Source organism: Malus sylvestris, chromosome 8 (assembly GCF_916048215.2).
Source record: "Malus sylvestris chromosome 8, drMalSylv7.2, whole genome shotgun sequence".
In the NCBI taxonomy this organism is placed as follows: domain Eukaryota; kingdom Viridiplantae; phylum Streptophyta; class Magnoliopsida; order Rosales; family Rosaceae; genus Malus; species Malus sylvestris.
In genome coordinates, this window is record NC_062267.1 from 11,900,318 (window position 1) to 11,917,716 (window position 17,399).

At 38.9% G+C, this 17,399-nt stretch overlaps 1 protein-coding gene across 1 annotated transcript; it reads left to right on the forward strand.

Annotated features, from left to right (window-relative positions):
* The first annotated feature begins 5,723 nt into the window (after window positions 1-5,723).
* On the forward strand, window positions 5,724-7,891 carry LOC126632765 (uncharacterized). Its single transcript, XM_050303237.1, has 4 exons — window positions 5,724-5,737; window positions 5,828-5,975; window positions 6,638-6,855; window positions 7,385-7,891. Exons 2-4 carry the CDS (start codon window positions 5,886-5,888, stop codon window positions 7,701-7,703), a joined length of 627 nt encoding a protein of 208 aa, XP_050159194.1. The 5' UTR covers window positions 5,724-5,737; window positions 5,828-5,885; the 3' UTR covers window positions 7,704-7,891.
* The last annotated feature ends 9,508 nt before the right edge of the window (window positions 7,892-17,399 follow it).

A 17,399-nucleotide genomic window follows, 5' to 3' on the forward strand; every position in this document is an offset into this window, starting at 1 on the left:
ACAAACAATAGTCCCCTAAGTCTTCAGTCAAGAGGGTCTTTTGGCTGGAGACTTAAAATTCAGTCCATGTGTGGGCCGAAGTAACTAGATGTCGTCTAGAACTGATACTCGATATGAGGCGGTGCTCAATGTGAAATGATGCTTAACTAGAAGTAGCACATGTTGCGAGGCTGCTCGGCTTGTGGCTTATATTTCCTTGGTTGGCTCGGTTTGTGCCGTTGAAGGTGAGGGAGTCCCTTTTATAAAATAAGGGTTCGCTCTTCAATACATGAATGATGGGTGGTCTTTAATGAAAGTGATGGAGTGATGCTCACGGCGAGGCGGTTGCTCAGCTGGCGGCGATGCTTTCTGATTGAGGTGAGGGAGTCCCTTTTATAGAATAAGGGTTCGCTCCTCAATACATAAGTGATGGGCTAAGAGTCTCTCTCTAATGAAGGTGAGGGAGTACCTTTTATAAAATAAGGGTTCGTTCCTCAATACATGAATAATGGGTGCTCTCTAATGAAAGTGAGGGAGTCCCTTTTATAAAATAAGGGTTCACTCCTTAGTACATAAATAATGGGCTAAGTCCCCCAAGTATTTTTCATGAGGCCCAGTTGTGGAAGCTCAATATATGGTACATAATGTAGTCCCCCAAGTCTTCAGTTAATAGAGGCTGTTGGCTGGAGACTTGAAATTCAATCCATGTATTGGCCGAAGTGGCGGTTGTTCGGAGGCGGTATTTGTATACCTTGCACTGAAGCTTTGTAGGTGAAGCTTTGAAAGTGAAGCTTTGAAGCTGGAGCTTTTGCAAATGAAGCTTTTGAAGCTGGAGCTTTGTAAATGAAGCTTTCGAAGCTGATTGACATGAGTGATGCTCATGAATGTTTATGTTTATTGACATAAGTGATGCTCATGGATGTTGACATGAGTGATGCTCATGAATGTTGACATGATTGATGCTCATGAATGTTGACATGAATGATGGTCATGAATGTTTATGTATGATTGACATAAGTGATGCTCATGTATAATTTTTGGAGTACTGGATGTACTTTTGATCACCTAGTTGGTGATAATAGCGGCATGGTGTTGAATAATTTTGGAGTACTTGATGTACTTGTGATCACCTGGTTGGTGATAATAGCGGCAGGGTGCTGAATAATTTTGGAGTACTGGGCGTACTTTTGATCACCTGGTTGGTGATAATAATGGCAGGCTGCCGAATAATTTTTTGTAGTACTGGACGTACTTTTGGTCACATGGTTGGTGATAATAGAGGGTCTGGCTCTTTTGGGCATATGGGCCCTTGTCCTCCACATAACAATCCAACCCATTATTTTGGGCTTGCCGTTTATTTTATTTTATTTTATTATTTTTTTTATAATTACCTTTTTATGGGGTTATACAGATGTTTCCGAAAGATGAGAAAAATAAATCACATCAGTCAAAAACAAGAAAAGTAAATCACATCATTCTGGTAGGGTGTTTATTCCTTGCTTTTGCAGTGTCCCCATGTGCTCTCGTAGAGGAAAGCCTCCCTTTTGCTTTCTGCTTTTTCTCAGTTTTTTCTGCTTTGCTTTTGCTTTTGTTTCCTGCTTTTCTTTATGCTTTTCTCCAGGCATCATTTTTCTTTTTCTTTTATGGAGTGGTTGAGCTGTCTGATGGTTTGCAATGATCTCTGAGACTGATCGACTAGTGGGTTGTATCATGAAAATTTCATCATTCTCTGGTAGCACGAATCAGTGCTGGCACTGCCTTGATTCGATTCCCAAAACCCATTGCTTCCACCATTTCCTTCGTCCGATCCACCATTTCATCCACCATTACAATCGCAGATCTCAGCGCATCCATCTGATCACCATACTCAAGAATTGCCCACGACAACACTGTGGCGGTATACGCCATTGGAAAACCAAACTTCATGTGATCCCCAACATCATACATTCCCTTGGACAAATCCAACTTCGCATTGCTTCCATTTTTCAGACCCGACTCCCCTCTCCACGATATCTTGTTATCGACCAAATGACCAGATTTCTGGACGTCGAAGAATTGGACGGCGAGTTTGAGAATGTCGAAGTATTTCTGGGTAATGGCGCTGGAAGGCTCGGGAACCGCACTGTCGTAGCCGCCAGAGTTTTTCTTTACTTTCTTGACGATGGCGAGAATGACGGCGTCGACGACAAGGCCGAGGATCGCGAGCACCAGCAGCCACGCCCACCAACCCTTGCACCTCGATTTAGCTCCTATTTTTTAGGACCAACCAAAACCACAAGAGGCAGGCAAAAAGTAGTCTATGTAGATATATGTCTTAGCACATCGTGACAAGACAAACAAACATTAATCGAGGTTTTGGAGAAGATTTAAGTGACGATTGGTGCTTCATCTCGGATCTAAACTCAGATGTTTCTTTTTTATGTTTGTCGTTGGACACGGTCTACTGCACCGACAACCGTGACGAGGTTGATTTGAGGCTTGGTTTCGAGATCCTGTGAGTCTAGGACTGAGACTTGGTTTTGAGGCGGTTGACGAGGATGTCGAGAACCCATTTGCGGGCGTTGCCGTAGGATTTGATGCCGAAAGGGTGGAGGATTTCGGAAGAGAGGTTGCGGCGGAGGAGGCGCCAAATGGGGATGTAGACGGTGGAGTTGATGTTGTGTTGGTTGCTGCTCATGTACTTGTTGGTGGCCAAGGTCAGTGGGCGGTCAGCGAACACGGCGCCGTTCTGGATAGGAGTCTGGTGGGCGAGAGAGTGGTCGGCGATGAAGACGATAGGTCCAGAGCCGATGTGGAGGGAGATGATGGGCCCGTATTAGACCTGGAGGTTCTGGATGCAGAGGGCTATGGGGACAAGGAACCAGGTTTCCATGGTGAAAAATGAGCAATCAGGCTAAGGGCAAATGCTTTTGCCTGCGTTTTGATGGTGGCGTTTCTTTCTTCTTGGGCTTTGTGGCCTCTGGTGTAAGAGGGAAAGAGAGCCATAGGAAAAAGTAGATAATTTTGGCTTCCTGGGTTTTTGCAGATTCGCGGTGGAGTGTGGTGAGGTCTCACGGTGGTGAGATAGAAAAAATGAAAGAGAACCGACATAACTTTTTGTGTCGATTCCCACAGAAGGCGCCAAATGTTGATGCACAAAACCGGAGGTCTTGGAACAACGTAAATCCGACCGTGAATCTGCAAGAAAGTAAATAACACAAGATGTATCGTGGTTCACCCCAATGTTTGGGCTACGTCCACACTGATATTGTATTTCTCTCTTTGTGAGAGGATTGTGAGGGTGAGAGCTTCCTAATTGTGAGGGTGAGGAGTCCCTTTTATAGAATAAGGGCTCCTCACTTATTACATATTTGCCCCTTCCTTTATTACATAATTACATTTGAGTCATCCGAGTATTTATACGAGATCTAAATACGGAGGCCCTAAGTATGGTACAAACACATTGAATAACTTGTAACCAATTGACTAGCTCATTTGACTAGTCTACTATGCAAAGTTAAATTTTTATTTGCAGGATATTTCGCCTAGTACCCAATTTCAAAGGTAATTTATGTTACATTTTTGTCCCTCTAAATATAAAGCTCCCTTTAAATATTAGCTCATCAATCAATATTAGCTAATATTCAAGCACATGACTCCAAATATATTCCCCAAATCACTTAGTACTACGGTCTAATGATATTCATATTCACTTGTAAGTGAGAGGTTTTAAGTTTGATTCTCGCAAATGACGAATTTGAACTACATTATTACTCATCCATTGTGAAGCTTAGCCCACCCTCATATCCTAGATAATATCGTTTGTTCAAAAAACTTAACTCCCCAAATCCTATCCTAGCTATATGTATTGGGTATAATAAGGGCTAAATGGTTTCTATGAACTCATTAAACTTGAATAAGCCCTAAATTGTCTAATTATATCTCATAATTAAGGTCTAACTGATTAGATTTAAGGCCTAATTGGATAAATGGTCCTTGTGGTGATATGGTACTCAGAGGATAGTCCATGTGGTAAAAAAATTCGGATTTAAGTCATTCTGGTGAAGTCCGTTAAGAATTAAGCCCAAAATCAAAATTTCCGTTAGTTCCTTCGTCAAGTTGTGTGTGTGTATGTTTTTTTTTTCATTTTTTTTATCAGAAAAGAAATATCTAGTTTCATAGATATGCAGCAAGCTCCTTTTGCCAATGGATCCGACTTTAGATCTTCTTTGCTTCATTGCTTTTACAAGCTTGATTTTTATCGTAATAAGCCTCATAGCCGAACAACTAGCACGCTTGCTTTCATTTAGTTTTGATATCAAATTATCATGAGTGAATATTCAGTTGCAACTAGAAGAAGCTTCGGCCATTAGGTACTTACTTTCATTGCTCTGCGCTCCTTCACAAAAGATTGTTGCACTTTATCCTTCAAATAGTCAATCTTTTGTGAGAAGTAAAACTCATGTGCACATGATTTAATCGAAAAATATTTCTTGCAGAATGGTACCCATTTTCTTGCAAATTCAGATGCCTCGGCAAGAGTTTCGAAGGTAAGCATGGCAACACCATCGTCAGATACATAGCAGAAAACTTAATCCACGGGGCAGTCTACAGCAAGGATGAAGCCAAGTATATTTTGAGCTGGATCCCTTGGCAAAGGAAGCTTGCTGCATATCTATGAAACTAGATATTTCTCTTGTGGGAAAAAAGAAGAAGAGCTTAACGGATAAACTAATTAACATAAATTTTGATTTGGGCTTAATTCCTAACGAACTTCACCACATGGGTTTAAATCCGAATTTTTTTTACCACAGGGACTATCTTCCAAGTATCATATCACCACGAGGACCATTAATTCAATTAGACCTAAATTTAATTCACATATTTAAACATTAAACCGTCCAAATTATCTATATGCGTTTGATCAACAAAATGATTTTAAAATTTGAACTTAAGTTCTCTTCCAATACAGTAGAGACTGCATGTAACTAAAATATTAAGACATAATTAAATTGATCATCTTTTTTTACCAAACGATATTATCTACACTAGGGGGTGAGAGAATGAACTAAACCTCACATCACCACAAGAACCATTTATCCAATTAGGCCTAAATTTAATTGACATATTTAAACATTAAACCGTCCTAATTATCTATATACGTTTGATCAACAAACTGATTTTGAAATTTGAATTAAGTTCTCTTCCAATACAGTAGAGACTACAAGTTACTAAAACATTAAGACATAATTAAATTGATCATATTTTTTTACCAAACGATATTATCTTCAATAAGAGGGTGGGCAAATGGACTAAGCCTCACAATGAGTTAGCAATAATGTTGTTCAAATTCACCTTTGGCGAAAATCGAACTTAAAACCTTTCACTTACAAGTGAAAATGAATACTACTAGACCATAGTACTGAGTGGCAATTAAATTGATCATTTTTGAAAACTCGTGTTGTCGATTCTAATTAAACACTAAAATTCATCTAACTTCACCCACTATTTATTTTTAAACTATAGTGCACATGCATGATTATTTTTCACCGCGGTGGGAAAACGTAATCTGCATTTAATTAAATTAATGGTTTTTATAAATAAAAAATACTAATTTTAAGCCTAATCTAAAATCTCAATCAGGAGAGAATTCTATTTAAAATCGAAGTGTTATAACATTCCTTTTAGAAAACTACTTCTTTGCTCTAATATAAAAGCTGCAAGAACCATAAATTACATAAAAACTCATTCAACTCTCAAATCACCGGCGTGAAAGATAGTAAGTGCTTTTGTTTATTTACGTATTGGAATTATTAGTCAGATCAAATGGCTTTTTATTCAGTTAGTCATATTAATTTGGTTAATGCAGGGATTAATTAACTCCATATACATATAGAGCTTGGCGATCAAGTTTAAAGCTTGGATCGATGGCAGTGACTATGATAAAGATGGGTTTGATTGTTGCGGTATTGGGTATAGTGTCGTTTGCATTCGGAATTGCTGCTGAAGTCCATAAGGTACCGCAATCTCATCATGTTTTTACTTTATTTAAAAAAAAAAGTTTTGCGATTTGTCCAATATTAAATAGAAATAAACTTATTTTCGTTTTATGAAATATTATTGATGCATATAAGTCACAAATAGTATAATTGAAAAAATAAAACCTAACATATAGTAGCAGTATGTGGTTAAATTAAAGGGGCTTTTAGATCTAGGTCAAAAAATATAGAGTATTTTTTGAAGTGAGTCTAATTATCTAATTATATGTTTTATTTCCTTTATACTCATTTTATATTTTCTAAAAATATTAAAAATCAATTAAAATCTTCAAATATTATGCATTTTTCATCTCCAAAAAATGGAGCAATGACTGCCTCCCTGAATATCTTATAATTATTCCTTTGAATAATTGTGCTTTTAAAACCCTAACTACATACGAAAAACTTTGGGGTATCACACCAAGTGACTCCATTTAATCACCAATAAACTTTTCGACAGAACCTAAAGTTAAACTACTGTAACTCTTTGACCATTTTAGGGACCAATTTCTTTTGTTTATGAATGTTAAACTTAAAGGTCCTCTGGTAACTATTTCATTTTAACAAACAATAAAACTTAAAAACCAAAAACTACCTCTTAACCTCAACGACATATTAAATACCTTTTTGGGGTTTTGTAGCCTGCAGCTGGTATCCCCATAATGAGCCGGAATGGCGTAGTGATGTGCAAGTACCCATCTGATCCAACGGTTGTATATGGGTATCTGTCCTTTGCATTTTTAGTGGCATCTTCTTTGACTGGATTCCTCTCTGTATTTTACCCATACAAGGGCAAATCAGTTCCATCCAGTGCTTTTCTCCAAAGCACTTTATTTGTTACTTTCTTCAACAGCACTCTGTAAGTCATTCACCACTCTCTTTATCTTTTACGTCACTAGTGAAACCTTGAAAGGGCCTTCAGGAAGGCCAAAGTATAATTCTAGTGCTTGTTGTAGATGTGGTGAAGTGTTACTTTAGTCCTTTTTTTCGACAATGCGAGAGTGATATATGTGAGGATAAACTCGGCTTTCTGGAGGAGTAAAAACATCTCGCATGCCTCTTGTGTTATTTTTGTCAAAAAGTGTTTAATTAATTGATTTTAAATTGTAACATTTAGTAAATTACATTGGATAAATTGCGGCGATTGAACTATTAGGACTCATAGCAAATTTTTTACAAGCTGCAAAATGAAAAATCATAATTTGAATTGTAAAAATACTAAAGAGTGCTTTCAAATAATCAAAGAGTGTAGCATTTGACGTAAACCCTAATAAAACGTGGTTTCTGAATAAATAAGTACTTTACGCGCTTTTAAATAAGCACATAATACATGCCTTTTATTTTCGTCGAATTTGAGCATGTGATCGTTATATCATATATGAACACAGGGGTGCAATCGGATTAGCAGCAGCATTATTGTTATGGCCAACGATTTCTGGGCAGCAGCACCACAACAACAACATGTATGAAAATCTCAGCAGCGCAAGTGGTTGCCCTACAGCCAAAACTGGTGTTCTTGGCGGAGGAGCTTTTTTATCTCTCAATTCGTCCCTACTGTGGTTGGTTTGCCTCATGCTGGCTAGCAATGCAAGATACGACTTTTTGGAAGATTTGAGCGGAGAATCTAAAGCTAAGGAAGCTACCACTTCTGGGTATAATGCAGTGCTTGAAACAGGACTGGATAACATTTTTGACGGCGTGGAGTAACATACATGTAGCGTACTTGCGTATATAGTACATACGTACCTTCGAGAGAGTGATTTCAAGAACTTTTCTGCATATTGAAAACGTTTCCAGACGGACCTTAAGTTAGGTTTAGGTTTTATGGTTGTTTTCTTTAGTAGTTAGTTTTTTTAATTTTTTCTCTAAGCTTTTTATATTTCAATATTTCTAGACTTCGTGGTTTATTCTTTATACTAAATATAGGGCAAGCTACTCCTTCTCCTTCGGTGCATGCATGAAACTCTATCACTGGAGATGATGGATATCCAAATCGGTAACAGCCAATTACAATACGTAATAAACATCTATTAGACATGTGATGAAATTTTTTAAAAAATGTGGTGAACATCTATTAGATAAGAGTCAACATGATCAAGGTTCTAAAAGACTTTAGGCGCTAGTCGGGCGGTATACTGGGAGTCTAGCGCCTAGGTGGTAGGCAGAGCCTAATACTGAGCGCCTAATACTAAGTCTACCTAGGTAGGAGGCAGAGCCTAAATTTATTATAATATCGTACAAAGAAGTAGCTGCTTATACTTAAAAAATACATAATTGCATTAGAATACATAATTTGCAAAATAGAATAACTTATAGATTATAAAGTATTAGAACAAGGTGAAAACATGGGAACAAAAATCCAATTTGTGTTAATCTAAGTAGTCAACAAGTCTCTTACAATTTATAGAAAAAATAAAATGCAAAATGAGAGTCACGATATAGGCAAGTCTGGGTTAGTAGGGGGCGTCTATACGGTCTAGGGGGCGCCTAAGCAGGCTTTCTTAATGTTCAAATGTCTGGAAGTAACCGGAGCAGTGCCCAGCCACCTAGTGCCTATGCAACGCTAGGCGGAGAGTTTTAGAATAGTGAATAGGACTATATCTTGGTAGTTGAACGTGTAGTTGTAGATTTGATCTTATTTTCTTCAGTAGCAAGTAACTGTCCATGTTGAACATGCAGTTCTCTCAAATTCAAAATGGTTAATATAAAATTCTTTTAGGAAATATAAATGGATAAATATAAACTTTCCTCTTTAATTAATTAATTAGCTTTATCAGCCTTTCTATATCTTCCTTGTTGCAGTCATATTTAGAATAGAAATGTGATTGTGTAAATCCTAGTGTATCTAGGGATATCTTGGAATATTCTCTTTAGTAGATATTATCCTATTAGAGTTGTGATCCTATTAGAGTGAGGATTTAACCTATCGTACTACTATAAATAAAGGCACAATGGGGTGAAATACAACACATCTCACAATTAAATCTCTCTCTTCTCTCTCTCTCTTGCTGTCGGCCTCCCCCTCTCTATTCCTTTAAAATAGTTTAGTCAATTAGGCTTACAACATATTATCAACACACTCTTGTCAAAAGCTAAGGAACTGAAGGATTGTAGGACGAGGTTTTCTTCTACAAAATGCAAAGGCTTTAATTTATTTTTTTTTGCCAATTAGGTACGCTTAAAATAAAGTAAGATATTTGAAACGTCCACGAAGCATGAAAACACTCCCCATGATGCATGAAGCCCTTATATTTATATTTTCCTTCCAATATACATATATATATATATTGTATATGATTCATATATTTGTCAATATATATATATATATATATATATATATATATATGTTTCATGCATTACGCAATTATTATTTTGCTATGTGGAATTTGTGAGTCAAAGCATATAAATAAATTAGAAGCAATTTAGGGTTTTTCAAGCCCTAGTGATGTCGAAAAAAAAAAGATCGGGAAATATGTGACATGGCTGCGGCTCACCGCCGTTGGCACCACCGCTAACCACTGTAGCTGGCCTGCAGCCCAGCCGTATAGAGCACGCTATTAGAACGACGTCGTTGTGACATCTGGACTATGGCAGCAGCCCTTTGGGCTTTGCTGCGCATACACAAACACCAGGCTTCGGCTTGATAAGGGTTGGTTACCATGGGCCTGCAGCCCCTCCAAGCCCAAAACAAACAACTTTTCAATTTTTGGGCTTTGTCCTAAGTCCTTGGCCCAAACCTGCAGCAAGCCTGTATCGCTTACTGGGTTTTGCCCAAGTCTAGGCCCACTTGCATGTAACTTATGCTACCAGGCTTGACTTGCCCCAACCCAAAAACCAAGGAGCCAGCCTCGGCTAAGCCTTCCCCGCACCAACTCGCAAGCCAGCTTTACCCCGTGCCTTGTTTTTTGCCTAAACCAACAGCTTTTGCTGTTGGGCTCACCTAGACCACACGGCCTAGAGGCATGTAGCCCTCCCACGGCCCAATGACTGCAGCAATGCTGCAGAGCCTATCCCCACATCGCAGCCAGCCCACTTTTGCCTGGGCCGCGTTATTTTTTTGACCCAATGCCAATTTTTGGCATCACTATAAATCATGCCCAAATATATTTTTTTTTGGTACTTTGGTTTACGCTAATTAATTCTAATTTAATTATCACTTGGTTTATCGCCAACCGAAGCTAATATGACATGTCTGTCATTATTTTACTTCCACAATTAACCATGTTTGGTTCTGATTTATTGAATTAATTAAAAGTGACTAGCAGTCCATTAATCTAATAATTAATCCAAAATTATTGACCTGATGATTACTTTTGGACATTAACAGTTCAATAATTTATTTTTATATTTTGAACCATTGACATCCTTTCCTTGTCCTGAAGCTCTCACACTTGAGTTCCCGAAACAACTCAAATCCACTACACTTCAATCAACAGATTGCATTCTGTGTTCTTGCAGGAACTTCTCATTTATGAACTAATCGTTCATAAAAGTAAATTGAACTTGTAGTTTCATATTTAATGCCTTTGAATCCTAAAGTTTTCATTCAAAACTTACCACATGAAACATGTAGCTTTTATGCTTAAATTAAACCAATACATGTCTATAGAACCCTAATGTTCTATGATGTATGTCTATGACTTTCCATATGACTAACCACATTTTTGTACCATTTGTTTTAGGGACATGTTAAACTTGAACAAGCTTGATTTCATCGCTCTGGAGGTATCTGGAAGAAACTACCTGAAGTGGGTTCAAGATGTGAAGCTCCATCTTACTGCAAAGGGTATTAAAGCCACCATTGAGGAACCTATCGACGATGAACCAGTCATTGAAGTTAAGAAAACTATTGCAATGATCTTCATTCGAAGACACATCCATGATGCACTGTAGATCGAGTACCTCACTGAGGAGGATCCACGCACCATCTGGCTTGCTATGGCCGATCGTTTCGATCACCAAAAAGACATTTACTTGCCTGAAGCAAGACACGACTGGCAGCATTTACGCTTCCAAGACTTTAAGTCCATGAATGAATACAACTATGAAGTTTGTAGAATCCGATCATTGCTTAAGTTCTGTAAAGTGGACTTAACAAATGAGGATTTCCTAGAGAATACCTATTCAACCTTCAATGCCATCAATATTGTCCTACAACAACAATATAGGGCACAAAAGTTCACCAAATTTTCGAATTTGATCTCTGTTTTACTTCTCGTTGAAAAGCAGAACCAGCTTTTGATGAAGAATCATTAAGCTCGACCTATTGGCTTGAACGCTTCGCCTGAAGCGCATGCGACTAATTATAGCAGCCACAAATAATGAAAAAATCGTCATGGCCGTGCTAATGGGCAGCAAGCCCACCCACGGGTCCAAGGTCTACCCAAGGGAGGAAATTTGACCCAGAAGTGCCAAACCCTTGCCCTGAAGGCCTCAAACTTCAAGAACAAGGGAAAAACTATCATTCAATTAGCTTCCACTAAACTAGACATGTGCTACCACTGTGGATTAAATGATCATTGATCACGCGTATGCCAAGCTACGCCCGAGGCCATTGCCAAGTATCATTCCCTTCGTGAGTCTAACTTTGCACATGTGGAACATCCCGAAGATGCTACTACATCCATAGAGCTGTTAGATTTTTAGTAGGCATCTGCTCCTATGGAAGAATAAAGTGTTATTTTTCTAGACATGTTTTAGGGTGTTTTTACCCCTAGTAGCCAAATCCACTAGGAGTGGCCGAACCCTTCCCTTCCCCCCTTTATTTTTTTAGGTTTATGGTTTAGTTTTTGGACAATTTTTCTAAGTCTTAAGAATAATTTGTTTAGTTTTTGGTTTGTTTTGAATTATGGATAATTATTTTATGGATATTATTTCTCGATTGATTAATTAAATGAATGAAATTATATTTATGCATGTGACCAATTTAATTAATTTATTCATATGTAAGCCTAGTGGGGAAGTTAGTTGTCTGGCTGATAGTGCTACCACATACACTATATTGCATGAAGGACACTATTTTACTAACTTCATACCTAAAAATGCACATCTGACAACCTTCTCATGCCCATCCAACCTGATAGAAGGCTATGGAAAGGCCTATATAATGTTGTCCAATGGTAGTGTTTTAACCATTAAGATGCCCTCTATTTTCCACGTTCCGGAAGAATGTTGCTGAGCTTTAAAGGTATTCGAGATAATCAATATCATGTTGAAACCACTGAAGATAATGGTTCTGAATTTCTTTATATCACTTCTTACAAGTATGGCCAGAAACATATTCACGAGAAGCTGGAACGTCTACCAATTGGGTTTTACATAACAACCATTCGTGGCAAAGAATCCCACCATATGGTCGGCCATGTGCCTGGGTTCCAGAACACTTTACTGCTTTGGCATAACCGTATGGGACATCCCGAATGTGACATGATGCACTGTATCCTCAAATCATCACATGGGCATCATTTACCTCCATACGTTGGATTCCCTCCTTGCAAAGCTTGTTCTTTGGGAAGTTGAATGCTTAACCCTCAATTACAAAAATTATTCACAGCCATCTTAAGTTTCTTTAGAGGATTCAAGGGGATATTTGTGGACCTATCCAACCAACATGCGGACCATTTAGACACTTTATGGTGTTGGTTGATGCATCGACACATTGGTCACATGTTTGTTTATTGTCTACATGCAACATTGCATTTGCGAAACTCCTAGCATAACTTATTAAGCTTAGGGCTCACCACCCAAATTATCCGATTAAGTCGATTCGATTGGATAATACTGGAGAGTTTACATCACAAACTTTTGACAATTATTGCATGTTTGTTGGGATTGATGTTGAACATCATGTACCCCATGTTCAAACCCAAAACGGCTTGACAGAAGCTTTCATAAAGCCCATTCAATTGATAACTCAGATTTTGGTTATTCAAACCAAATTGCCGGTATTTGCCTGGGGCTATGCAATAATGCACGCAGCCATGTTGGTTTGCCTGAGGCCCACCATTACCCAACCTCATTCACCATTACAATTGGTTACCGGAAACGAGCCAGACGTCTCGCATTTACGTGTGTTTGGGTACGCAGTTTATGTGCCAATAACACCGCCACTACCTACCAAAATGGGTCCTTAAAGAAGAATGGGAATCTATATCGGTTATCATTAGCCATCAATTATAGAACCCTTGACAGGAGATCTCTTTATTGCACGTTTTGCGGTTTGTCACTTCGATGAGATAGTCTTCTCGTCATTAGGGGGAGATAAGAACTTTAACGTTCCTGTAGAACGCTGCGAATTATCATGTTATACTCCTACTATGTCTTATTTAGATCCCTGCACTACTCAGTCTGAAACCGAAGTGTGTCGTATTCTAGATCTTCAGAGCATTGCTCAAAGCATGCCAAATGCTTTTACTAATTTAGCAAATGTGACAAGATCACATATACCAACTGCAAAAGCACCTACAAGGATCGATGTACCTAAAGTACGTCGTAACACCGCCTTAGAAGGCCGACACGTTTCCAAGGGTAGGGCAGCCGCACCTCCCACGTGGCATGGTTCATTGGCGGCTAGCCAATCATTTGCTCCTACCCTGAAGCGTGTCAGACCCCCTGGTTTAAAGGATTCGCAACCTTAGAAGAGGAAAACGGCACAAATTAGTGACCCTAATCTGAATCCGACCATTGCTTGCTCATATGTTCAAACGCATAAGGTTATTATAGATTAAGATGATGTCTTAGATGAATGAACCGACATCCTGATAATCGCGAGATTTTGGTTCGCCACGCAATATTAGATGAGGTTTGGAATCTTAATAAGATGATCGTCGACGATGAATTTACGTACACAGTAGCTACTGACATCATGCTTAGCGATGACATTGAACCACGTTCCTTTAATGAACATCGACGTAGAACAGATTGGTCAATTGGAAATAAGCAATCCAGGTGGAACTTGATTCGCTTACGAAACGTAAGGTGTTTGGGCTTATAGCTCCTACTCCATCACATATGAAGCCTGTGGGCTACAATTGGGTTTTCATGAGGAAGCGTAATGAGAAGAATGAAATAGTGCAATACAAAGCATGCCTTGTAGCCCAAGGTTTCTCTCAACGCCATACGATTGATTACGAGGAGACGTATTCCCCCGTAATGGAATGTTCCGCTACCTTATCAGTTTGGTAGTTTCTGAAAAACTGAATATGCAGCTTATGGACGTGGTAATTGCATCTCTCTATGGGGATCTAGATACGGAAATCTACATGAAAGTTCCAAAAGGACATCCATTGACTGGTTAAAATATTTCTAGACCACAGAACACTCTCTCGATTAGATTGAGGAGATCACTATACATATTGAAACAATCCAGGTGGATGTGGTATAACCGTCTGAGTGAATATTTGACAAGTTAGGGTTATGTGAACAATGAATTATGCTCATACGTGTTCATCAAGAAGTCACATTCCGGATTAGCGATCGTTGCAGTTTATATCGACGACATGAACCTCATCGGAACTCCCGCAGAGCTTGAGGAAATTGTTGTTCACTTGAAATCAAAATTTGAGATGACAGATCTTGGGAAAACTTGATATTGTCTCGGTCTGGAGATCCAGCACTGTTCGGATAAAATCCTAGTACATCAATCGAACTACAACCAAAAGGTGTTGCAACGTTTTAATAGGGATAAAGTGAAGCCTTCAATTACTTCTATAGTCATTCGGACTCTAGATGCTAAACGAGATCCCTTCTGTCCCAATAAGGATGAGGAAGAGATTTCAGAGCTTAAAGTTCCATAACTAAGTTCAATTGGTGCTTTATTGTACTTAGCTCAATGCATTAGACTCGACATCTCCTTCATTGTTAATCTTTTAGTTGGATATATCAATGCGCCTTCACGCAGACATTGAAATGGTGTTAAAGACATTTTTCGCTACCTCAAAGGTACGACGGATTTGGACTTGTTTTACACCCATGAATCCTCGAGATGAGCTATTGCCCCCCTCAGTCATCGGGTTGATTCCCGCCTTGTTGGTTACGCAGATGCTAGATATCTGTCTGACCCACATAAACACATTCTCAAATGGGCTATGTCTTTACCGTTGGAGACATCGCTATATCTTGAAGGTCTACCAAGCAAAGCTAGTTGCTACTTTTTCGAACCATGCTGAGATTCTCACCTTGCATGAAGCCTCGTGTGAGTGCTTTTGGTTGAGAGTAGTCATGGAACATATTCGAAGCACTAGTGGTCTTACTTCCATCGTTGACCTTCCTACGACTATCTTTGAAAATAATGCAGCATATATCGAGCAGTTAAATAATGGATACATCAAAGGAGACAACACAAAACACATAGCGTCAAAGTTCTTTTACTTTTACTAGCAACAACAGCATCAGAACATTGAAGTCAAGCAAATTCGTTCCTAGGACAACCTGGCCGATCTCTTCACCAAGTCATTGCCCCAGTCCACTTTTCAAAACCTCGTCTAAGGAATCGGTTGCGTAAATTATCTAAGTTAAATTGCTTATAGTTCTCTTATTTGGAAGTTATGTCTAGCTCAGGGGGGAGTAACCAGAAGCATACTCACTTGATCTTAATGTACTCTTTTCCCTACGATTAGGAGCATTTTTCCCACTGGGTTTTTGCTACCTAACAAGATTTTGATGAGGCACCCATTATGGGATGGTCATACTACGTTGAGTTCACTATTTTCATCTCGTATGATGTTTGTTTTAGTCTATGCATACTTCTCAGTTTTACCATAACAAGGTTTTGTGAGTTTTACTACCAATGCATACTTTCTTTAAATTTGAGACTCGCATTCGCCCGTTGTGCCGACGACTTCATCAACTGTTCTACCTCAATTGCTGAAGATCTGATGCGAAGTTTTATTTAAGTATTTACACACTCAAAGGGGAGTGTTACAGTCATATTTAGAATACAAATGTGGTTGTGTAAATCCTTGTGTATCTAAGGACATCTTGAAATATTTTCTTTAGTAGATATTGTCCTATTAGAGTTGTGATCCTATTAGGGTAAGGATTTAACCTATCATACTACTATAAATAAAGGCACAATGGGGTGAAATACAATACACCTCACAATGAAATCTTTCTCTTCTCTCTCTCTTGCCGCCAGCCTCCCCTTCTCTATTCCCTTAGAATAGTTGAATCAATTAGGCTTACAACATTCCTTTATTAGTTTATTTGTTATCATATAAAAATGGTGAAGCTTTCGATATCCCTATAATGTTCTCACTTCAATAGAGAAGAATAATGAACTATCGAGACAAAATAGTAAGGGTAAATTATATTTTACCCCCTCATGTTTGAGTGCAATTGTAATCTCATACAACATCTTTAAAACATTTTAGTCACATATATTGACTTATCATTTAATTACAATCTCATACATCCGTAGTCAAATTGTTAATTTGACCGTTAAGTGTTGACATGAAAAATATAAAATCCATATATTTTTATGACTTGGCAAATAAAAACAATTAAATATTACAAATCAATTAAAAAAAACTAAATTAAACAAAATAACCCCACTTATCTCTCTCACTCATTTCTCTCTCTAAAAATCTCCAACCCCAAACTCAGTGCCTACAATCACTTTTCATCTTGTTCTCCGACAACCCGACACACCCAGATGACTCAGACAGCGACTCCACTGCCGTTCCTCATCGATGTCAAACCACCAACCCAATGTTCCTTATGGAACAAAGCCTAAGTTTCTACGTGGTGATTTTCAAAACCCAAGCCCTCGAATTGAAGAGCCTTGTCTCAGACCCTACTTTCCACAGCAAAGTCGACAACATCCTCCTCCCCCTTCTCTCCCTAACCACTCTGACCAAAGCCCATTTATCTTCGCCGAAAACTGAAATCGCAGAGCTAACCGATTCAGAGACCTCAAATTCGACGCATCGTTGAGATCTAAGCCGTCGGGGAGAAAGAAATCTACGGCCATCCGCACCCGCTTCCCTCTTCGTTCGTCCCCCATCCCTTCCACCACCAGAATCATAACCTCTTTCATTTTTTCTGCAAAATCGCAACCCTAAACACTTTGCAGAGAATAAGACTATGCCTTTCTTTTGAATTATTGATTTTCTTCCTTTCTTGGCTCATGATTTCATGCTCTTGGACCCCTGGTCTTCTTTGAGCGTCTATGGCCATTTGATCGTTGGTAGTGGTGGTGAGCGGTGGTGCAGTGAGGTCGCCTGAGCAACTTCAGCAACGTAGGCAGATCAGCCACATCCCAAAAAATCCTAAAAGCCTGAAATCTGGAGGTAGCAGTGGGCGAAGCGGTGGTGTAGCGGTGTCATTCTGAAGGCATAATTGGGTGAGGTGGAGAGGAGAGTGAGTGGTGTGCGGAGACCAAGAGAAGAAGAGAAAGAGAGTAGG